This window comes from Prosopis cineraria, unplaced genomic scaffold (genome assembly GCF_029017545.1).
Source record: "Prosopis cineraria cultivar Desert tree isolate PC_DT_omini unplaced genomic scaffold, ASM2901754v1 PC12, whole genome shotgun sequence".
Lineage (NCBI taxonomy): Eukaryota > Viridiplantae > Streptophyta > Magnoliopsida > Fabales > Fabaceae > Prosopis > Prosopis cineraria.
This window is the reverse complement of record NW_026555343.1, coordinates 40712494-40735874: the sequence shown is the minus strand read 5'-3', so window position 1 is coordinate 40735874 and position 23381 is coordinate 40712494. Positions and strand designations below refer to the sequence as shown.

The window sequence follows — 23381 nt, the reverse complement described above, 5'->3', positions numbered from 1 at the left end:
TATATTTCTGACTCTTCACACGTCTTTCCCTATGCTTTTAGATATAGCTATCCATAAATCATGTCTTGGAAATACTTGATAACGGATCATGAGACAAACGGTTAAAAGTTCGAAAAATAAAAGAATAATATGTGAGCGTGGAGAAACGGAGCTGACCAATGTGTCCCGAACTGCTGCTTTTCTTGACTTTCACCAATTTCTTGTAAAATAAAAGGTTTCAAAAATGTTGATCAGAAGAATATGAATCCTGCTAAAATCTCCGTAGATAAAAGATCATTGGCTTTAATATGCTACAACTATGCCAAGAATTCACTACTAACGTGCAATTCGTATCAAAGTTTTTAGAGGGCATCAAACGATTTACATGATACATGCCATTAATCCTAGAAGTGAAACTAAGCGGCATATTAATTTCTCACCACCGAGGAGACCACATGTTATATGTTTATTTAGAAGTAAAAAAAATTACACACACACACACACCCAATTCCGTGCCCCAGCAATTTTATTGCCAATTTTGGCAACGAACAAATTTACACTCTTACTCTCTTGCTCTGACGTCGCTTTTACTCAGCAACGAGGAGGGGACATTGATCTTGACCTTTTAGCTCTTTCAACTTCACTACGCATTGCTGACAGAATTGCTCTTGTTTACGCCTTGCATGTCCATAGGGGAGTTTGTGATACTACCAACCGACCCTAGGGTCTGAGAGCTCAACTGTGGACTTGCTGGACATGGTTCAGGATTACCAGCACTCATGGGATGGATTGCCCCTGAGCTCAACTGTTGTGGGCTCATCGGAGTTCGTTGGTTCATTTGCTGTGGGTTCGCTTGTTGCTGTTGGGTTTGTGGATTCAGAGGTGGAACTCCCATGGCAGAGGGTGAGCCCACCTGGGGGGGTGAAACAACTGCCTGCAATGGTGAAGTTGTTTCCTGCTGCTGTTGCAATTGTTGCTGCTGCAGCTGCTGTTGTAATTGTTGCTGCTGCAGTTGCTGTTGTAATTGCAATTGCTGTTGCTGCTGTTGTTGGTGTTGCTGCTGCTGCTGGTTCATATAAAGATTTATCCCTGTCATCGACTTAGGAGGAGCCATATGTCCTACTCGTTGTAGTGGACTCATATTAGCCCTATTCAGTGACTGGCCCAACATCGAAACATTAGCAGAGCCAGGGTGCATTTGTCTGGCTCCCGCAATGCCCCCTATGCTAGACTGAGGAGTCCCTAACCCACGTGCATACCTAAACCTTGATGTCAATAATTCAGCCTGTGCTGGAGTCATTGTTCCAGTCCGCAATTGCTGGCTTATTGCATTACTAATACTTGCAGCCTGACTAAGATTCATTGGATTTTGACCCATATTCATGCCAGGCATAGATGCCATTGGTGCTGGGATTCCAGTTCCTCTTGCAGCTCCCATATTCATAGAACTTCCCAAGCCTCCAAGTCCAACCATGTTTCTAAAGTTTCCAAGTCCCATCATCATTTTCCTCTGCAATTGTGGCTGCTGCTGCTGCTGCTGTTGCTGCTGCTGCTGCTGCTGCTGCTGCATCAGCTGCACCTGGTGATGTGAAGGCTTGTTAACCATGTGATTGCCCATCTGCATGTTGGAGTTCTGCCCCATTGCACCTAAGTGTGAAAGTGAATTTGTCCCAAGCATCACTGAAGATCTTGGAAACTGTGGATTTTGTTGTTGAAGTAGCGAGTGCTGATTTTGTTGCAGTTGTTGCTGCTGCTGCTGCTGCTGCTGTACTGATTGTTGTGGGTCCACTTGCTGTGGCCTTGGAGCCATTGAAACACCTGACATATGTCCTTGTGACATCTGCAGGGCCTGAGGGTTTCCAGGTGGCAACATTCTTGCATTTGGTAAATGGTTCTGAGATGAGTTTAGAGAAGGATTGCCACTAGCAGATGGCTTTACAATGTCATTGGATGACTGAGAAGGAATTGATTCTCCATATTGCTGCATTTCAATCGCAGGATTATGAGTTACAGTAACTCCACTAGGTTGACTGCCTGATGGATGGTTCACACGATTTGGTTTTGGTTGGATGAGATCGCCATCATTCATGTATCCTTCCCGCTCCATCTGCATTAGGTGGATTAAAGTACTCAACATACATGCATGCATATATAGAGGAAAGATTTATTTTTTACACTAATTCAGAAAGAGAGAGACATACCAGTAAACTGAACTGCATTGCTAGTGAATCCGCAAAATGCTGGTTCAACAATTGATCACATCAGTCAGAGCAATAAACTTGCAGCAATTACACACACACACACACACACACACATATATCAGGAAGATCCATAAATAAAAATCCACCAATCAATTTAATTAGACCTCCAGGCCAAATAACTACAAAATAACGTTAATTAAGTTAAAATTTCAGTTGTTTACTACAGGAAGACTTCATGGTCATTTATTTCTCTAGTGTAAAAGTTAATTCACTGGTACTTGTTTTCATAAGATCAGATTTTCAGAGGTGAAATAAGTAGGCTTTTTAAGGGATAATTAATGCCAGAATCTGAAAAAATCAGTTACTTCACTAAAAGTGGAGAATCTCGCAGTACAAAAACAAACATATAAAAAAATAACCCCTGAGACAACACCCTACATCTATTTATAAAGTGAACTGTATGATAATAATAACAACAACAACAACAACAACTCTCAAGCACTACAACCTGACATGTCTGCCCATTGCCTAGTCGTGGGTAAGAGATATGATTACTAACAATAAGACTAAGGAGCTGGTTTATAGAAACTGGTATATATCTCTCAACATTTTGTATAGGGAGCAAAATGAGGAAGCCCATGTCCTGGCCAGCACGGAATACATATGTAAATTTTTGTTCTTTTGAACATTATCCTCTTTTGGAGGTGGATAACGCTTGTCTTGTTTTCTTTGCTGCCTTGTTGTTTAGTTGAATGAAGTTTTTCAGTTTTTATTCAGAAAAAAACGAGGTAACCACCTCATTCTCCCACAGAATCCACTGCTGCTTGGAACATTTCTTCAACAAAATAGTGGCAATAGAGTTCAAAGTTTGAACTAAGAGACCAGACTATAGAAAGAGTTAAAAGGGAAAGGATATAGGACATTAATGATTTTCTTGCTGAGGAAACTGGGAAATGAGAAACATAAAAATATCAAAAAGAAAAGAAGAATGTTGATGATTCAGTGAATGATAGAATGATAATTAGTAATACCAATAGCCTGACAAGCATTAAAGTGCAAGCCTCACCCCCAAATTTTTTCTCTGTTTTACTTAAAGCTCTTGAATAAGATTAAATGCTTTTTTCAGGTCCGTATAGTTCCATTTTCCATTCATTACCTAAAGTCTAAGAATGTGTAAATAGATCCTTATGATTTTTAACATTTTATTATAGTCCCTGTCATAAAATTCCATTTCCATAAGTGTATTTGTTAAAACATTTTTACACATTGTCAAACATATGCAGCCTTGAAACTTCAAATATGTGTGGTTCATGCCAGAAAATCCCACTCACTTGATATTAGTAGCATAATTTGTTATAAAATGTGATTTAATTTGTTATTGACACAAATTGTATTTTCAGAGTGCCAAATAGCATATGATTCACCATGCAACAAAATTTAGTAGCGTGCTATTAAAGTTTAAAACATTAAATTAAAAATTTTCAACTACAGGGACAAACTTGAATATCAAATCAAACCATCACCACTAAAACAATAATTTAACTTCAAAATTATTAGATTCGTAAATAATGTCAATTTCATGAGATAAGAGGACAACTAGTTACTTGAGAAAGAATAACTTCATTTGTAACTACTCATCTCTCATGAATATGTGAAGGTTATTCTTTAAAATGTTAAAGTTGGTGAGTTAAAAATAATGACGACAATAATAATAATGAGTAATTAAATTTTATTAAATTAACATTCTAGTGCTCATTTTTTTAATTAAAGTTGTGTGAAAAAGCTACCAAAATGCAAAATAACTAAATAGGACTGCAAACTATACAATATAGATTATGGCAGCTAATTATACATGTACCACATAAGGTTATGTCAGGTGCGCAAATGAAATGAAATGGAGAGGAGAATGGAATTAAAAAAAAAAAAGAAATAATTTTATCCATGAGGCAAGTTACTTCTGCCTTTACATTTAAAATAAAAATATATTAAAAAAAAGGAGACAAAAAAAGGGACAAGTACTATTCAGAAATGATAACAAAAGTATAATATTGTATCTCTTGATTTTTTTTTTTTTTTTTTGCAAGGGCAAGGAAATCTATTTCCTGTATGCAAACCAAATGGACCCTAACAAAAATAACAGAATAGCCAAAGGGATGTACCACCATAACTTTGAGGATCCGAATCCTTAATACTGATTTCATGGTCAAATTAAGACATACGCAAGGAATTAAAAAAGATGAGGTATAGTTGCAATGGGATAAAATGGAAAAGGGTCCCCCAAGAGGACATAAAACTATAGGTAGGTGGTAAAATGAAACATAGCATTCCAACTAAAGCCAGAATGGTTGAAACAGAATAGATTTGATTAACTTCACATGTAAATCCTTAAGATTATGAAAAATATGTAGTATATAATGAAACTCACAGCATTAGGTAAGGTAGGAAGATGATCCTCGACAGCCAAAAAATCATCATCTTCGATGTCTCCATAATGCATAGCAACAGTACCATCAGATGGCTTCTCAGACATGATTAACCTCGTTCGCAACTTCGGAACTAAAGAAACATTGCCTGAAGAAGGAAATGGAATTACAGACAAGCAAGAAACTGGACTGAATGTTACAAAAGGCAAGGGCCAGGCCACCTATTTCAACTTACCTTGAACTACATTGACTACACGCTCAGGCAACCAGAAGCTTAAAATTCTTATTTTGCTGACATTCATACTGCCACCGACAAGTGACTTTGACAAAGACTTTGGATCATCTTTCAATGCCTCGTTGGTGGATGCATTAGCTAGACAGACTGCTATGTTCTGTGATGAATACGAATTTGGCTTTCTTATGGGATGATAATCATCAACCTTGTTCTTCTTGGAGTTGAGTTGATGCCTGACAAAAGTTGGTACATTATGCCAGGACCAAAAAAAATAAAGAAAACATCACAAACAGACACTTCCATTACATATGAAGAAGGGAGCAGGAGTCTTGCAAATAAAAAGAAGATCAAAGAAAAATAGAGACGGTAGCATGTGGAAACTGAGTCTTGTCTGATCCCCTGTTATGGTAAGGGTTCGGAAAAATAATGCCCGATTGAAAAAGTAAAATTAACAGAAGAAAAAAAATATATTAATAGTATGGTGTGCCATATACTAGTACAAAAAGAAGTATCACTCATGTCATTGATGAAACATATATAATAGTCCATGTTAATCTCAATGATAAATTGGCTTTGGAAGTTCAGAGGCTAAGGATTGTGCAAAAATAACAATTAATTAAAAAAATAATGATGCAGCTTTAAGAGTATAACAGCATACCTCGATGTCACCATTTCCAATTTTGAGAACCTTTCAAGGATAGATTGATCAACCGAAGCTGATGTCCCAACCGAGGGGCTATTTGCATTTAATGGCACACTAACGTTATTAACACTGGTAGGAGAACCTACTCCACTCATTGCTGGGGTCTTGGGAAGGGAATTAGCCCTCCGTTTTACAGCTGCTTGCGCCTGGTGTTGCCTTTGTGTAGAATCATTAGCACTGGAAGTCAAAGGTGGAGTCCCCACAGCAGTAGGAAATGACATTACTGCTTTATCTTTTTGTGATCCCATTGCTGCAGCTGCCGAAGCTGGTCCAAAACTGGGTCCAACTGAACCATTAGAAAATTCCCCTGATCTAGAAGATAAAGGGGATTGAGCTAATGCTCCAGCAGATAAGCGAGGACTCTGCACTGGTTTCCTTCTCTGGTGCAGGTCATCTTTTCTTGCTTCTTTCTCTATATGCTGACCCAGATTATTCCAGGTTGTCTGAGAGAAATTAGATCTCATGAATGCATGCTGTGGTAATCTTTGCTGAAGTCGCGACTGTTGAGGATCCAAAAGGTTTGCATCCATTTCCATCTGCACTTCACTTTTATTCCGGTTGATCTCTGAGACATCTAATTTATCCAATTCAAACTGCTCTTCCTTAGCAACCATGAGCATTGGCTGCTGACCAGCAGCATACTGAACAGGCCCCGCGTCCTGATTCAACCTTCCTTCAAAAGCCTGTTGCGGAAACTTCTGAATGCCAGTACTTTGATACTGGATTCCTCTAGACATCACCTGTGATTGTTGTAATAATGTATTTTGCCAATTAATATCCGACCCTTTAAGGGCATCAACATGCAGTCCTATTTGTGACTGTTGCGCTCCATCAGTAGGCCTCATTCTTTTAGGGAAATTGGATAAAGGTGATGTTTGTCCATCTTGATTCTCCCTTTTCCCATGAAGTGAGGAACCTGAATTGGCATTATCACCATATGAAACTATGATGTCCTGTGCAGCTGGGGAAGCTCCTGATGCATTCATAGCAGAAATTGAGCCATGCTCCTGCAAGCTTCTTGGAGTTCCAACCCCCATTTGATACCTTGATTGATGGGACATCATAGACAAACCAGATATCGAGGGATCTGATACAAAGCTTTTAGATAAAGACATGGCACTGCTTGCACCAAGATCTTGTGCAGCCAGATTTTCATGGGTCTGCTGTATAGCATTAGAAGCAATGATTCCAGGCTCTACCAACCTTGTGGTTGAGCTTTCTGGTACTCTATCTATGCAAACTTTCTTGCCATGGATTTTATGGCTAGAAGTAACAGTAAATTCTGGAATCTGCCTTAATCGCTTTCTCCGCAAACTACTGAGGCTTATATTGAGCTGCAAAATGAAGTTCGACATAGATGAGATGTTTAAGGCCACTTGTTAAGCATAAAAAGAAAGGCCACATGTTAAGTATACAAAGAAAGGCCCATTTATTTATACCTTTGTGGGAACTGGACCATCACATAGTCGATCTAACCTGGGAGTAGGATCTAGATGGAGTTGTGGTTGTAATGCTTTCAGTATCTTGGACTCAAATTCCTACCATCAACACAAAATACAAACATAGATAAGTAAAATTAATATGCAATAAATGATAAGATCACGGAACTTCTCACAGATCATCAATGAAAGGAAGATCATCCTCACCATGAAGTCACCATAAGTCCAAGATTTATTTGAAATCAAAGGAATGTCTTTCACAACATTCTCCAATGACATCCTGAGACGAACTTTACTGACAGTAGGGGAAACATCAGTAGAAGCAAGCCCAGACCCTTTATCAAAAGAGCATCTTCGATAATCACGCACCTGGAAGGTTACACAATTCAAAGCTCCATCTTGTGAAAAGGTGTGTACAGAGAAAAGTAGATATTAGATGGCCATAAAATTTTGAAAATGCCAATTATTCAAAGTCAAGCAAAATTTCCTCTGACTACAACATGGCAGCAAATTTTTTCACATGCATGGTGAATATTGTGCACGATTGCATAAGAAATAGATAAGAAAAATTTTGAAGGGCATAACAAAGTAGACTCACCTCACATATAAGTGCTCCATCAACGTACTTGCATGGTATATCATCAAGAATGTCTCCAGGCAAATGGCCTGACTCTATAGCCTGTGATAAAACATTAAATTGAAATAGCAGTATAAGTGCGTGTGAGCAAAAACCCATGGTAGTACTTGGATAAAACAAATATAATAGAAAAGGAACTTCGAGCAACCAAAAGGAAAGTGCCCAAACTACAGGTTAGTTTCTGGCTCTATTTCCATTTCTGTCCTCCAATAACAGTTACAAAAAGCAGACTTAAGTCGCTCTAATATAGTAAAACTAAACTCAGATAATGAAGCCAATAATAGCCATTTTTTTAGAATCGTTCAAACCAAGCCAGCAATCTTGAAAGCTTAATATGAGAAAATTTCAATATGCATGAAGATATTTGATATACAACGATATGAGTATAAAGTGTTTGATATCTCATTCAAAGATTGTAAACATTTTTAAAATAATGTAGCTAAGCATGCTGCTTGAAGAGTTTAAACTAAAAGAATGAGGGAATTAAGAAAAATTATATAACAGCCTTACCAAAAATAAACTTTCTGACATCCTATCATAGGGATGTAACAGCTTTGGAAACTCTTGATATGTAGATTGATTTGCTGTCTCATTCTGAAAATTCATAATTTTCTTACAATTAATAATAATTTAAAGTGAAGCAAGAATAACCTTTAATTCAGGCAATTTCATCAATTTCAGCAGCAAAGCAATAGTTCTGTAAAACAAACCTCCGATGGTTTTCTGATAGAATAACCATCTGGAAACAGGTTCAATGTGAAAGAAGCTTCACCCTCTGCCAAAACAACAAGAACCACAACACTTAGCATTGACACACAAGTTAGGCGGCCAATACAGTTAATGACTGACCTGCAATTGAAATAGGGCCAGATGAAATGGACACATCAGGCACCCAAGCAATCTTATCACCAGACTCAACAAGATTGTTCTGTATCAAAGGAAATTTGAAATCATTAGAAAAGGAATTTAAACACCAAAATGGTGAGTTATCCCCACTTTTTGTATTGATACTTTAATCAAATTTAATCATAATACAGAAAAGTACAAATATATGCCTGCTAGGAGAATGTTTGTCACAGTAAACGAGAACATAGCAAGTTGACAATCTTAGGTGCTGCAAACACAGAGAACTACAATCTTTTTTTAGTCTTAAATATTATACATCCCATCCCTTTTCTAGTCGCATTCCTCAATATTGACAGAGACTCAAAAACACAGATACAGCAAAAAAATTTCCCTAATGAATATTAAATTTAAATACAGCTAATAAACGAAAGGGATTGCCGTAAAACTATCAACTATTAAAAAAAAATGTTTTTAACTATTAAATCTTCTAGTTTTATAACAAGATGTTCACGGCTAGCCCCCTCATAAGTTCCTACCATAGCTAGACCTCTTCAATAGCATCCATCAAAGCGTCGGCTAAGAAAGCAACTACAGAACCTTTATGGTTCCACAGAAGTTAAAATACTAACACGGCCAAAACCTATCAATAATATTTGAATAGATGATGCGTTAAGCTAGATCACCAGGAAGATTAACGATCTATAAAAAAATTTCCTTAACTTCGTTTTCCTTTTTCTCTTGAAGCCCAGGGCTAACAAGCACCAAATCTTAAAAAAGTCGTGCTTTTTCTTAGTCTCTGGTGAATTATCAAAAAAAAAAACACACACACACACACAAATAAAACTCTTATTTCACCCTCCAATTCACGACTCAAGAGGTATTTCCTCATCTTCTGCGTTCCCAGATAACCCACTTGAATTCACATCTTACCTGGGGCCCTCGTCGTGAGAATTCGTTCTTGGAGGCAACAGCTCGGGAGCTAGACTTGGAATTTTCCGACGCGCCGTCCTCGGAAGCTTCGGATAGAAGAGGCTTTGGGCGAAACCTAGAGCCAGTCTTTGAGACCTTGAAGGAGACACCCATAATAATGGATCCACTAAAGAAATTTCGTGAGGCAATTGAAAGTAGTTGGGAGAAACGAAACCCTAGGAGGAACGTCAGTTGGGTTCATTCATGCATCTTTTTTTTTTTTTTTGGGATAAACTTCATTCATGCATCTGCGGAATTAACTGAAAACAAGAGGAGGGAGAGACGCGGGGATCGCTGAAGCTCTTCTGCAGAGAAATAATGACGACGCAGATTCTCGTTCAGTTACGAGTTACGACCCGAGTCCAAAAACCTCAACGTCCTGTTCCTTTTTTTTTTTCGCACACTCGTCACTTAATTAGAGAAACTAATCAGCTATCCAACGACCGAGAGGTCAGTGATGTATTTGGGATTTGGGAACTGGGAAGTGATGGGACAATTGGGAAATATCAACGTTACATTGATACGTTTATACAAACAATTTGACTTAAGAATGAAGATACAACAATTTAAATCAAGAAATAATTCAACATGTGTGTTAAAAGAGGATAACTTGAACTATGGACAATGCTGCGAACTTCACATTTATTTTACCGTTCAAATAAATATGATTGGCTTGGTGATTCATGATAAAATAAAAATGGAAGAACTTGTATTTTGCATTATTATTTAGGAACATATCATCACACTATAATATGAGATATTTTTTAAAAATTTTACTTGATTTAAAATATAAAACATTGAGTAGCTTTTATAGTTATTTTTTTAAAATATATCTCTATTTTATTTATCACTCTTTTTAAAAAAATAGTGTATTATAATTTAAATTTCCATTATCAAAATACTTATATATGATATTTAATGAAAAAAACAGAAAAATGTAAATTTTTTTAAAAGTAAGGCTTCAACCAACATTTTTTTTATAATTATGAATTAACTATTAATGTCTTATATTTTGATTTAGAAAGAATAGTCTTTTAAAAAAAATATGTTGACGAAGCTTGCATTATCTCATATCATGATAGAAATATTAAAAATTTTAGAGAATCGAGATCATTTGTCATCTATATTCTTTAAGTCTGGCTTCTCTCTAACCACATTCACTAATGGCAATAATGAGCTGCTTCTCATCACTTTAATCCCTGGTCCTTTTCTTGTGTTTATTTGATCTATAATTCTCTCTCTCATTTTGGTTCATTGTTACCCCTTTGGGCATCATCATTACCCTTGTTTTCACCAATAATGAGACGTTTGACTCGCAACAATGCCTTACAATATCAATTGTTAATGATTGTTCTCAGTCTCCCATTTTCTATTGCGATTCTCAAGCACAAGTTTAATTTCTATTACCTTTTACTTCATCTTCTTCCATATCTAAAAATAAATTTATCAATCTTCAAGTTTGTGATTTTTGTATTGCCTTTAAATTTCTACTTCATCCTCTTATCTATTGTAATATGGTTGAAGCTTGACAATGAAAGGAAGCTTGGAATAATAACATTCAAAGATTTTGAAAGGCAGTACATTAGAAGTCTTGATATTTTTTAAAACACAATGAAAAACTTGCAAATAATTAAAAATAAGAAGCAATTCAATTTATATAACTAATTTATTATGGGTTACATTTTATAAAATCAAACTGAATTGTTTTCATGTGAATTGGGATTTTCCAATCCGACCTACACTTTACATGTTACTAGATTATACGGGTCAACTTATCAATCCATCATTTTTCCCTATATATTTTAATAATTTCAAAAATCTATTATTAATTCATCTAATTCACGTAAACCACTTTAAAATTCGCATAACCCACACTATTTGTTTATTCTTAATTTTTCCAAAAAAACAATTTAATATAGGACAAATCTTTTTTGACTCAATTTTTCTCTCCTTGAGTCTTGACCGTTAGGTTTTTTAACTCAAACAACGATTATGTCTTCACTTGTAGTTTCAAGAATTTAGGAGCTTTTGGAGTATTTTTCTTTTGTTGCGGTGGCCTTGAATGTATTTTTCCCTAGAAGTATCAAGCCCAGGATCCAGTCCGGGCCGAAAATCTTGCATCAGCCCATAATGATAAAAATGAACTTATCATCAAGGTCTCTGTAATCTTATCCAACGTTTCTCATTTGTACAGCAATGACACGCGTGCTCCATTGCTCGTGCTTCCTTACGCGCCCTCGCCTCAGGCAACCTGTGCCGGGAGACCAATTTTCGCGAAACCAGCTCAACGGTCCTGGTCAGTGCTCGCACACAGCCGATCACAAATCACAATCGCCTACCTTTTATATTTCTGCCTGACTTATCATGAGTTTCGTGCGTCTGCTTTGCATGCCTGGTGTCATTATAGTGTTTTTGAGCTGAGCCTTCGCCAATCAACTCAAATTTCTTCCATGTCAATTGGGTTTTCATGTTGTTCTTTACTAGGCGGTGCTCATTGCAGGTTGCCCGTTGAGGCAGTCATATAAAGTGAAGGAAATGATTGTTTGTTGCTACCCCTTTTTGTCTATTCTTTCAGTAAATTGTTGACTTTTTTCGAATCATTGATCGACGTTGGAATTCATTTTTTCTGTCTTTCTCATGACTACGGAAATTTCGATGGTGCTGACTTTCTTTTTTCTGACTCATTTTCTACCATTTTGTAAAAAAAAAAATAGGAAAATTAGTGTGCTAATCTTCGGCATGGTTTAGTTTTTAGATGGTTGGGATTTTTATAATATTTAAAGTTGCACCAGGGTTTTCTCATCTTGCAAGCAAATATCCTCGTTGCTGCTGCCATTCGTGAACTGCTCACTAAGCTTATAAATAAATAACTAAGGTGAGAAATTGCTAGATACTCATGGAATTATTTACTTATGCTTCTTGAGCGAATTAGGAAAATTGGCTTGTCCTTCTTTCAAAGTGAAGAAGTTTGTGCGGCACCGTAAAGATACATTTCATGGGCATCCTGAAATTCAAAGCGTGCTCTCCTACTCAAACTGTCAGGTACGATGGTGAGTTACAGAACACCTCTTGCTCTGTGGATGCATTTTTTCCTTCTTACAACAGATCCAACTTTGAATTTTGTTGGCTTCTTTCTTGATTCATTTTTGTTACTGCATCCTGTTGATTCTCAATTGTTTTTTGATTGAATATTTAATAACTCTATAATAGCAACTCAGAACTCGGAGGACCTTGTAAACTGTTCAAAGAAAGAAGTGCATTGTGCTCCAAATTTAGTTTTATATACCATAGTTTATGTTCTCATAATGTTTAAGATCCCTCTTCGCTCATCATTATTTTGGCATCTGACTGTAATTGTATGCCTTGTTAGGAAGACATGGACCAAAGGTTTGCATCACTAAAATTTCTTACCAGCGATGTTTTAATGTTCTATATCCCTTCTCAAGCCTTAGCTGAAACATGTGAGCTGATAACTCTTTTTTTAATATGCCTTTGCTGCTATCAGTAGCTCTCATTGGAGCCACCGTTGGAGGTAAGGTAGTATGTGCTTCACTTACACCTTCATATTTTTTTTCAGGTTACATTTTTGGATTTGACTTTGGTCTGGTGATTTATTTTATTTGCTCCAAAAAGAGCTACCATTCTACTTAATAGTGTATGTATGCATGATCAATGCCTATCTCATACAGGAAGCCAGCGTGAAAGCTAGATTTTTGGCTGTGAGCCTGAAATGTCTCTTGAAAGACAATTTGTTTGGTTTTTAAATATCTTCAAGCTTTTGTCTAAATTTTATGCAGCAAAGGTCTTCATTATACAGCAAAGAGGAAATTAACCCTATGCCAGCAGGATTTTTGAGAGAAAAGGGGAGGTTAGAAAGCTGCTGCATCAGAAATTCTCCTTAAAGAAGAATTATTATTAGTGATTGAATATATGCGGAAAATGAAAATCTTACTCTGATATAATCTTTAAATTGAAAGAAAATAAAAGATATCAAAGAAAGAAAGGCTGATTATGTCCTATAGCATCTGATATTTTATTTAACTCGTTATATCAAATTATGCTTCAAAGTGTAGGTAAGCTGTTATTGATGACCGCATTTGAAGATATGAAGTTCTTTTCCCTGTTTAGAACTGATTGATCGTATGACAGGTTTGCTTGCTCGGCAAAGGAGAGGAGAGTTGAAGCGGTTGAATGATCAATTGCGCCAGATCAATGCAGCCTTGAGGAGGCAAGCGAAAGTTGAGTCTTATGCCCCCAGCTTGAGCTATGCTCCCATTGGTTGCAGGATATCTGAGAATGAAGTTATAGTTGATTCAAGGAAGCAGGACCTTATTTCTAAATTGAAAAAGGGGAAGAACTTTCTGAGGAATCAAGAGCCAGATAAAGCATTCAAGGAGTTTGAGACTGCGCTTGAGCTTGCCCAGAACTTGAAAGATCCAATTGAGGAGAAAAAAGCCACTAGAGGTTTAGGTTAGTTTCCTTTCCTTTTGCTTTTTGGGTGCCTCTGTTTCTTGTTCTCTTCATTTGAGCGAAGTTTCCTGGGTGTTTGTTATTAAGTTCTGCAATATAAACAATTGCTTGCACAAAAACTTTCATAAACAAACTAATCATGTGATGTTTGCTAGAAAACAATATTTGCATGTTGGATTTTTTATTAGAGAATCTAATCTAATAGCAAATATTTTAAAAACTGTACTTTTATTTTGTCCTTCCTAAGAAGTAGTTGGCATTGGATGTAGGCACAAAAAAACTTTTTGCTAGTCTACATATATGAAAACGAAGCCAATTACATATTGTAGATATGAAATCAGATCGTGGGGCACATTTTTAAGTGAAGTTTACATGTGAAAAAGTTACATATTTCTTTGATTGAGTTTGTCTCAGATTACCTTGAATATCAGTAAAAATAACTGCATGTTACAGGAGCCTCGCTGCAAAGGCAGGGTAAGTACCGAGAAGCTATTAAATACCATTCCATGGTATTGTCCATCTCTGAAAGAGAGGGTGAAGAATCTGGCAACACAGAAGCTTATGGAGCGATTGCTGACTGTTACACTGAGCTCGGAGACCTTGAACGAGCAGGACAGTTCTATGACATGTATATTGCAAGGTTTGAAAGACTGATATTAAATCATTCTCATGTTCAGCATTTCTTAATCAGCAGAAGAGTGTGTGACTGTAGAATAGCAGTCAGAGTTCCCTGATGGCTTGACACCATCTATTTCCTGCGGATTTTTACGTTCGCTAGTCGAGTTACTGGATTCCTTCTTTGAATAGTGACATTTTCTGGCCATTTGAAGATAGACTATACATATCGTAAGTATAACAAGTGATTCAACTTTGAGATAAAAGTGGCATTAATGTGCTGGCTTTTTTCCGGGTGTAATGTAGCCATGCTTTTTTTATTTTCTTTTGGGGGAACCATTTTGCCTTCTGCTATTGAAGCAATGTTTCCACATTCAAATAGACCAAATTGTCCGCGTAAATAAAGATAAACATGGATTTTTTTTTCAAAAAAAAAAATTGCTTATATTTTCAATAAGGAGCATTTAACTATTATTCTCCCACATTTTTATTCCTACATTACCGTACCCTCCTGCTTGGCCTCTATCTTTCTTGCATAGTTTTTTTGTTTTAAAGTTATCATACTTAATGTTAAAGAACTACCCATTTTGATTTCAAACACACAGAACTGTATTGGTGACAACTTATTTTAAAATATTTTTGGTGGTATTCTTACTATGATTGTTGCCATCAATTTATTTTGTTAAAGATAACAAGACATTAAATATCATGATATAAAAGTATTATTGTCAATATAACATTTGCCTACTTTCTCGCTATTTTCTCCTCCAAGGAGAAATTCATTACCTATCCATTCTCTCTCCTCGGCTTTTCTCCCACCCAACCCAAACAAACAAGAGACTGGGACATGAACATCACCAATAAACTACTCCACTTTTCTTTCTCCAGAAGTTGGGCCCAACATAACTTGGCAAAAACAGCTAGTACGTTGCACCTAATTTCACCTCCAATTTGACTTACCAAGATGTCATTTTTCTTCCTGTGTAAGAAACCGTATTTCTCCTCAATAATCAGAGTATCAGACAACCACCACAACGGATATAAACATCAACCATACAGTGAGGCAAGAACGGTTCAAGCGACAATAACCATGTGGACGCCACGATCAGCCACATCAATCGAAGGCACATCACTAAATAAGGACTTGCGGGATCAAACTTTAACATTTCACTAAACTAACAGCCTCTGCATAGGATGATCATGGAATGAGGTTGAAAACGTCACACGATGTACATGAATATTAATTACGTTGGATAAATCACCAACACCCCCAAATAAGGGTAGACAGGGAAGAGAAAATTTCAACAGCCTCAATATTTGACCACTCATCACTACTAATAATAGAACTGCATACATGATGATACAGAGCCATATAGATTACCATATCTAATTATGGTGGAGCCGACAACCACACTACTGTACGGAAAAAAGAAAACGAGAAAGCATTAAACCATATAACGATAACCCCTTTATGTATCACTGGTAGTACATCATTTGTTGTGCAGCAACATTCTGGAACCCCCCATCATAAATTGCCTGACTTCCTCCGAGTGCTGCCTGTTTAAGAGGTTGCTGCCCTTGGGGATGCATCAGGGCATGGATACCACCCATCTTGCTCATTGCTAGCTGACGCTCATAGGCCAGAAGATCAGAAGCAGAGAAGCCAGGCATAGGTGCAGCAGCAGCAGCAGGTGGTGGAAGAGGATTTGAAGCAGTTCCAGGAGGAGTGGGCTTGCTCCCCCAGGAGCACTATATAGCGAATGGACAACAATGATCAGAATCCGAATAAAACAGCTCAATGAAAAATATAATACAATTTCACTTTTATGAGTAACTAAGAGTGAACATCAAGAAAAAACTAAAGTCAGCAAACAATTCCCTCTCTTGACTTAATCCTCTATTTTTTTGGGGTTAAATAAAGTTTAAGTGAGGTTTTCTTTTTTTTTTTTTTTTAAAAAACACCTTAGTGTGAGTGAGTTGGAACCAAAAAAGCTGACCAAGATAAGAATAGGCTCCGGCTCAAAAGCACTTGCAGAAATATTTATAGATTACTCACTAACGTTATTCTGGCAGCACAATTTTAGCTCATGCCCTCGTGGAATATGAATCCTTACCAACTATACTAATTTTCATTGGCTCATCCTCTGAAGTATTAAAATAACTTAATCTCAACTCAAGTATCCAATCAATACCATGCGTTTAAGCATTTTTAAAATGATTTAGACACACCTGCCAGTGCTCGCTGACAGGCCCTACCAGTACACAATAGAAGAAACCTAATTAGACACGCAGCAGTGCCCCCTAACATTAAATGGGCTATTAGTTGAATCCTGATTCACATGGTACAAGACAAACCTACTTCAGCTTAATACAAAAACATTAATCTTAAAAATCAAGATAATCAAAAGATCAACATGATAAAAAAAACACAATCGAATGGGCTGGGAATCAAGATATATGGCAAGCCTGAACTTACCAGTGAATTTTACTCAAAACAGAACACCGATGATTCTGCTAGTGCATGGATTACCAAACACATCACAAGTAACAGAAACTATACACAGAAGAGAAGGATGACAATGACTCCAAGATTTTCAGAGGCTAAGCTCTCCTGACCTGGAAAATTCCCTACCATCCCTCTCAGCAATTCTCACTTAATAGAAAACAAAGCTACCCATCATAATTACGTAGCCAGAATCCTCATTTGATGCCTGCTAGGCCTATTCCATGAACCCTGTTCTACCTGATGAAAGTCCATAGTGCAACCTTATTTTTTTAGTGGCCCAAAACTCTGATAAGACAAAATATATGCAACCCTGTCCGACCTGATTAAAGTCCGTAATGCACCCTTACATTCTGAATAGACAATGAATGCAATCATCCCCATATTAGCAATGGCAGAGTATCGTGTGTTCACCCAAACAAACAGAGAGGTACCCTATGTCCAATCTAACTTTCAGATTGCCAGTATATCACCAAACATGTGCCCCTTGTCCATGATTGGCAAAATTTTGAAACCAAACAAATGAAATAGAGTCAAAACTAACTATACCATGGACAACTACTACTAACCATTAAAATTATTGTTTGCACAGGCAGTATCAAGTTAGAGAGAATACATCATTTTACACACCAAACTAGTGAACAAAAATGAAAAGTATGTGAACAAAAAACAAGCAACGATAATGTTATATAGCAACTGGAGACCATCTCAACAGATGAACAACACACCTTAATTTGTTTACCCAGGAGAAAAGACTGGGCATTCCCCATCTGAATAGCCATTGCTGCTTCAGCATGAGTACTGTACCTCACAAAACCAAACCCTTTATCACGCTGGACTCGAACCTCCTCTATCGCACCAGCCCCAAGATTATGAAAGTGGCGATGGAGATCAAGCTGGGTTACCTGAACAATAACCAAAGTTCTCAATTAAAATCACAACTGCCACCGAATTCAATGTACAGGTAACAGCTTAAAACAACCCATATATTGAATTAAAAGAACAAGAGATGACTATGGAAGGTGAGTCATTCTTGTACTTCCAGTCAGCAGACTAGTTAAAAAGAAAAATATTCCAGATTATTCATTCAAGATCTCAAGTACATGTGCACCATCTCATGAATAGTTCAGCGAATTAAGTTCACTGTACTAACACTTCCAACCTAGAGGTCCAAAAGGAAAGATACTCCAACAGAAAAGCAATAAATCAGTGACATCTAAAGTACAAATTTCAGCAATGCAATTGAACGTGAACTTTGAAACGTCACTTGTGTTGCCAGAAAAAGCTACTAGACCATTCCCCAGAATTGTGGATGGTCAACAACGTTAGCACTAAATCCAACATACAAATGAGGAAAACAGATTCTTGCCTCTGGTGCAAGATTTCCCACATAGACAGTAGTATATTGAGGATTATTCTCTGGGGCATCAGTGTTACTTGTCTCTTTACCATCTTCTGCACCATGACAGGAAAAACATCTTAGGCAGTCCCCATATATTAACAAGAACAAAATGCAACAAATAACATATCAATATCAACAAACACAGCCTTTATAATTTATTTACAACTCCAACCACTTGTTTATGAATGTTAAGGAAAAAACGCAAAAGATTGCTACGAAATACCTAAAAACATCCCAAACCCATCTGACGTAAGACACGTGTGCGCGCACAGATTTGAGAAAAGGGAGAAAGGAGGGAGAAAAAGAAACAGAGAGAGGGAGAGGTTAGAGGCAGAAACAGAGAAGGGAGAGGGCAGGCAGAGAAAGAAGGAAGGGAGAGACAGACGAAAGAGAAAGGGGGAAGCTATCTGAACACGCAATCACAATATTTCATTTATCAAGAGTACATTACAAGAGCAAAGCCTAATCTATTTAAATTAAACTTTCCTACCTATTAAGGAAACCTTAACAACTTGGCTAGATAAAGCTAATGTTCAGATTTCCCTCTTTACAGAAGTATTAAAATAACACAAAAGTAATTTGCCTCTTCCTAGATAGGTTTCTCACAAGCAAAATACAATGACAATAAGCTACTAGCCTAGGTTTCTTTTCTTTTCTTTTTTTTTTTTTTGATAATCAAAGTGCAGCAAACTAGCTGCTAAAGCCAATACGGACTAGCCTAGGTTTCTTCCTATAGGAAATTTCTTCAAAATATATTAATTCTTATATTTCATCACCATCATTAAAAAGGAAATGCATAAGCTGAATAAAGAAATAGTTTTGTCCATCAACATTGTACTTATTGAAAATACAGTATAATTTACTCACCAGATGAGCCATTTGTGAGTTCAACGACACTTTTAGCATCTGAACTTTGTTTATCCTCACTAGAACCAGCACCTTTTGCTGCCCAGTTGCAGCGTATTTGTCTACTACCAAGCCATTTACCTGAAAGAAAAAGCTTAGACATCTTTACTCAGCCACCAAACAGAAGTGCAAGATGAGAATGAGAACATAACCCCCAAGCAATTAAATGCATAAAAAGAGAGGAACTTCTAAAATAGTCTCAAAAATATTTTGCCATCTTGAAATACTTGAATTAGTTTTACCCATTTTGTAAATCATAAAACAAAATTCGAAACTACAAAACAGTCTTGCAAAAACTTCCCAATCATTAACAAACAAGACCAGTAATACTTGATGCCCATCTAGCGAAGAAGAGTACACAAAAACCAACTTCAATACATTAAAAAAAGATTCTAAATATGCCATTTGTTTAAGTTGGAACATTTTTTGTTAAGCTGACATAGAACGATGCAAACTCAGAAGATTGATCAAATACTAAAATGGCTCAAAAATACAAAATTTCAAAAGGGAAACAAGAATGCAGGATAATGGTGAATTTCTTACCAGTTAAATCATTTATAGCGCCTTGTGCATCCTTACAATGGAAAGGTAAAGGAAAAAGGCAAATTAAAGATTGTATAAAGAACATTCCTCTAATACATGAAACCTGAGGAAATAATAAAAAAGAACAAGCTGAAATGAACCTGTTGATTACGGAATGAAACAAATCCAAACCCTCTTGATCGTCCAGTTTTCTGATCCCACATAACCCTTGCATCTCTAAACGGCCACAGAGACTAAAAAAATTAGGGTGGTCCATGCTGAAACGCCAGCTAAGTTATCAAGTATAAAGTATGCCTTGCCCAATTATTGCATTTTTTATATGAATAGTTCCTTTTGAATAGAAACTGATTCAATCTTGAGCAGAGAATCAATGGCATATTGAACAAGAGTGCAATACAAATATGAAGCTTACGAGCAACTGGGGTAGACGGAAAAGCAAGCAAACAATGTAGCATCAGTAACCTCAGGACTAAGATCACCAACAAATATGTTGTAATGACCTGCAAAAGTAAAATTCACACATCATAAAATAATTAAGTTCCTAAAGGTTCAAAGAGTAAGAACGATATACATAAGTATATTGCGTGTATGAATAACCTGATGTATCCTCTCTCTGCCCGCTAGCATATGCCCAGTTAACTTTGATCGGCTGACCAAACCTGTGAAGCAATTTAGGTTAACTTTTTCACCAGAGAAGAAATAATAAACAAGCGTGAACTAAACTAACAGAGATGTAAAGAGAAAGGATTACAAGTGCCTTCCATTGAGAGATAATATGGCAAGAGCAGCTGATCTACGATCAAAATAGTGAACAAATCCATAGGATGACTGCGCAATAGAAACACCACAATGTCAAATAAAAAACTTCACTGTTAGCTGGAACTTCAAGACAATAAATTTAAAAAGAGAAAACCACATCAGATTTTGAAAACATACCTTCTCTTTTCTAATAAGTTTACAACCTTCAACTGGACCATTACTTGCAAAAAGTTCCTGAAGCAGCGACTCTGTTACCTGTGGATGAATGTTCCCCACATACCTGCATTTTCTCAAAGATGAAGAAGCTAGAATTGTAAAAAAGAAAAAAAAAAGAAAAGAAACAAAAGAAATTAGGGCACAGGCAGTCAAGTTTAGTGAAAAAAACAGCAGCAACTAAAGGGAACATCTCGTTACAATCAAACAGGTTTGAAGTGAGAGCATATACTCAAGAAATAAACAACAGCAATCAAATGCCCTCATCAACGTTCATCATTTAAAATGCAGTCAAAGAAGATACGAATCAAGCAGCAAATACCTAAGATTACTTAAATCACAATCATGAGGAGACCAAACAAGATATAAAATAAAAAAGGGAGAAAGGAAAAAAAATGTCAAGACAAACACTCACACACTGCGGCAAGAACTTGGATCAAAACCAGGAGGCAGATTTCCACTTGGAATTGGTTCAATCTGCAAAAATAAAAAATTGAAAAAGAAAGGAAAAAAGGGAACAAATCAAGATAAAAAGTTTTGCACTGAACCCACCAATATAGTTGTGCAAAAACCATGTATTTGGGATAATAAAAAGGAGTGAAAGCAGTAGAAGCTTAAAACTTCATTGTAAAGCCACTATAAATATTGCTTACTGTAGATGTTTTCTTAATTAAAATTTGTGATATACCCATTTCCAAGCACCTCTAAATACTTAACAGTAGCTAGATGGAAAGATTCAATTTCATTTCTCAAGGCCAAACATGTTGTGTGTAGCTTACTTTTACAGAGCAAGCAGGTTGCTAGGTATATGTCATTGTAATTAAACTGACAACCCCCTCACCGCCTACCTTTCTTCCCCCTTTATACACAAGCAAAAGGCGATGAAGAAGACACGAAAATAAACAAGTGAAGTAATGTCTATATTTTTTCACATTAGTTTGGATGAATGCCACTTCAAAATAAAAGCTTGGAGAACCTGATAGGGCATAAAACTTGAGATTTTTGGACTTTGGTTATGAGTTTCTCGTTCCATCTGACAGGCCTTTGCCCATCACAATCAATTATTGCTTAATCATATGCTACAACATTTACATATATCAGAGAGAAAGAGAGAGGAGTATCAAAATCAAAGAGAGTACTTTAAAAAAACTAATAAAAGATGCTTGAAACAATTTGAAACCTATTGGCCACCTCAAAAATATAGTAGGTGGTAATAATAGTAATAAAATCCAAGCAAAAGCATAAAAAGAAGGGAAGAGCCAAGTGTAACCTCTCCTAAAATGACCAAAGATTCCAAAACAAATGATGTTAAACAGGTGGAAATTTTTTTTTTTTTTTTTTTTTTGGTTGAAAAGAGACGGGAAGCATCACGGTGCAAACTGCAAAGACCTAACTTCGAACAACCAGTTGAGACAGTGCTTAATCATGCACAATTATGACACAGTGAGGCAGACAAGTTTTAATCTTACTTTGAAATTGCATTGCCCACAATAACAAATGCCAAAACAGAGAGATACCCAATTATAAAAGAAAGGAAATGCACACAGAGCGGGAGAAAAATGGACATTTCAAAACCCAAATTGCAACAAGCAGCAATTAATCATGTATCCAGCTCTATAAAACCTCTCGTCTTTGAAACAAACGCGGGCAGCCCAAATTAACCCTAAGTGCTACAAGCATCGACCCCAAAAAAATTAATCATCAAAAGATGAGAGAAAAAAGTATACGATCTAGGAAATGACCGAAAGTTGAGACGAAATGAGAGGTAAGTGGGTCCAACCTGAGGAGCAGCTAAGAGGCCAGGGTGGTAGAGAGACTGTTGTTGCATAAGAGCTTGTTGCATAAGAGCTTGCTGCTGCTTCAGCCTGGGATTCTGCATCTTCTGGGAGATTTTCCGAGAGGGTCAATTAACCGATTAGGGTTCGAGAAGGTCTCCAAATTTAGCCCTCGGGTCAAATGAGAGAGGGATAAGAAAGATAGAGGCCTTCAGAAAACCAGAGGAATCATCACTTTTAGGCTTCAGGAAAACAGGCAAGAATCCCCTCAAGGGTGGGATCGTAAAATATAACCGCTGGATCAGATGCATGGCCCAGATTGTGACACATGCAAGAACATTTTAAAAACTTGTAGCGTGATGAGTAAATTGCAACAACAAAAGTTTTTTAAAAACAAAAGACCAAAATGAAATGCATAGTTTTGGTTTTAAAAAAATATATTCTGCAGCTTAACAAGATTGCCATGGTAAAAAGATTTTTAATGGCATAAATACCATAAAAAGAATAAAATTAGACTTTAAAAATAAAAACACGTTTCGTGTGTCCAAACAAAACTTCAAAATGAAATATGAGATGAATGATGTGAACCCACGAGGCCGCGAGTGAGAGACTGAATAAGTAGGAGTCTAGAGAGTTTATTACCAAAGAGCGAGTGTCTTCACTAATCTAACAAGGGAGAATGACGTTTAAGTTTTAAAAGAATTAATTAATTTCAGCTAAATTCCAATCAATTTTAGAGTATCAACAGACCCTCTTAGTCCTT

General features: G+C 36.7%; 3 protein-coding genes across 6 annotated transcripts; 1 reads left to right on the top strand and 2 right to left on the bottom strand.

Annotated features, from left to right (window-relative positions):
* Positions 1-262: 262 nt before the first annotated feature.
* LOC129288073 (protein PHYTOCHROME-DEPENDENT LATE-FLOWERING) lies at positions 263-9867 on the bottom strand. Its single transcript, XM_054924424.1, has 12 exons — positions 9394-9867; positions 8467-8545; positions 8328-8392; positions 8128-8211; positions 7579-7659; positions 7188-7349; positions 6981-7079; positions 5497-6875; positions 4839-5071; positions 4606-4751; positions 2181-2219; positions 263-2086 (listed from the first exon to the last, which is right to left on the bottom strand). The coding sequence occupies exons 1-12, from the start codon at positions 9544-9546 to the stop codon at positions 623-625; spliced, it is 3984 nt and encodes a 1327-aa protein (XP_054780399.1). The 5' UTR covers positions 9547-9867; the 3' UTR covers positions 263-622.
* Positions 9868-11612: 1745 nt separating this feature from the next.
* Positions 11613-14818, top strand: LOC129288505 (protein FLUORESCENT IN BLUE LIGHT, chloroplastic-like). Its single transcript, XM_054925123.1, has 6 exons — positions 11613-11728; positions 12365-12482; positions 12803-12819; positions 12938-12964; positions 13582-13902; positions 14356-14818. Exons 1-6 carry the CDS (start codon positions 11629-11631, stop codon positions 14634-14636), a joined length of 864 nt encoding a protein of 287 aa, XP_054781098.1. The 5' UTR covers positions 11613-11628; the 3' UTR covers positions 14637-14818.
* Positions 14819-15723: 905 nt separating this feature from the next.
* LOC129288504 (oligouridylate-binding protein 1B-like) lies at positions 15724-22875 on the bottom strand. Of its 4 annotated transcripts, none has more exons than XM_054925119.1 (12): positions 22624-22875; positions 21259-21320; positions 20808-20910; positions 20623-20699; positions 20469-20530; positions 20284-20371; positions 20012-20087; positions 19872-19902; positions 19290-19409; positions 18390-18472; positions 17749-17925; positions 15724-16266 (listed from the first exon to the last, which is right to left on the bottom strand). In XM_054925119.1, exons 1-12 carry the CDS (start codon positions 22720-22722, stop codon positions 15994-15996), a joined length of 1251 nt encoding a protein of 416 aa, XP_054781094.1. In that variant the 5' UTR covers positions 22723-22875; the 3' UTR covers positions 15724-15993. The 4 variants fall into 4 exon arrangements, with proteins under 4 accessions (XP_054781094.1, XP_054781093.1, XP_054781096.1 ...); XM_054925118.1 differs by having other exon boundaries at positions 18390-18475; positions 22624-22873; XM_054925121.1 differs by lacking the exon at positions 21259-21320 and having other exon boundaries at positions 18390-18475; positions 20808-20935; positions 22624-22629.
* Positions 22876-23381: the final 506 nt, after the last annotated feature.

Coding starts and splice junctions, on each gene's coding strand:
- LOC129288073 (XM_054924424.1), bottom strand. CDS start 9,546: ATGGGTGTCTCCTTCAAGGTCTCAAAGACTGGCTCTAGGTTTCGCCCA. Junction 8,212..8,327: donor CTATCAGAAAACCATCGGAG/GTTTGTTTTACA, acceptor ATGAATTTTCAG/AATGAGACAGCAAATCAATC. Junction 2,087..2,180: donor CAATGCAGTTCAGTTTACTG/GTATGTCTCTCT, acceptor CACCTAATGCAG/ATGGAGCGGGAAGGATACAT.
- LOC129288505 (XM_054925123.1), top strand. CDS start 11,629: ATGACACGCGTGCTCCATTGCTCGTGCTTCCTTACGCGCCCTCGCCTC. Junction 12,965..13,581: donor CATTGGAGCCACCGTTGGAG/GTAAGGTAGTAT, acceptor ATCGTATGACAG/GTTTGCTTGCTCGGCAAAGG. Junction 13,903..14,355: donor AAAAGCCACTAGAGGTTTAG/GTTAGTTTCCTT, acceptor TGCATGTTACAG/GAGCCTCGCTGCAAAGGCAG.
- LOC129288504 (XM_054925118.1), bottom strand. CDS start 22,722: ATGCAGAATCCCAGGCTGAAGCAGCAGCAAGCTCTTATGCAACAAGCT. Junction 17,926..18,389: donor TGGGAAATCTTGCACCAGAG/GCAAGAATCTGT, acceptor GTTATTGTTCAG/GTAACCCAGCTTGATCTCCA. Junction 16,267..17,748: donor TCCTGGGTAAACAAATTAAG/GTGTGTTGTTCA, acceptor TTCGCTATATAG/TGCTCCTGGGGGAGCAAGCC.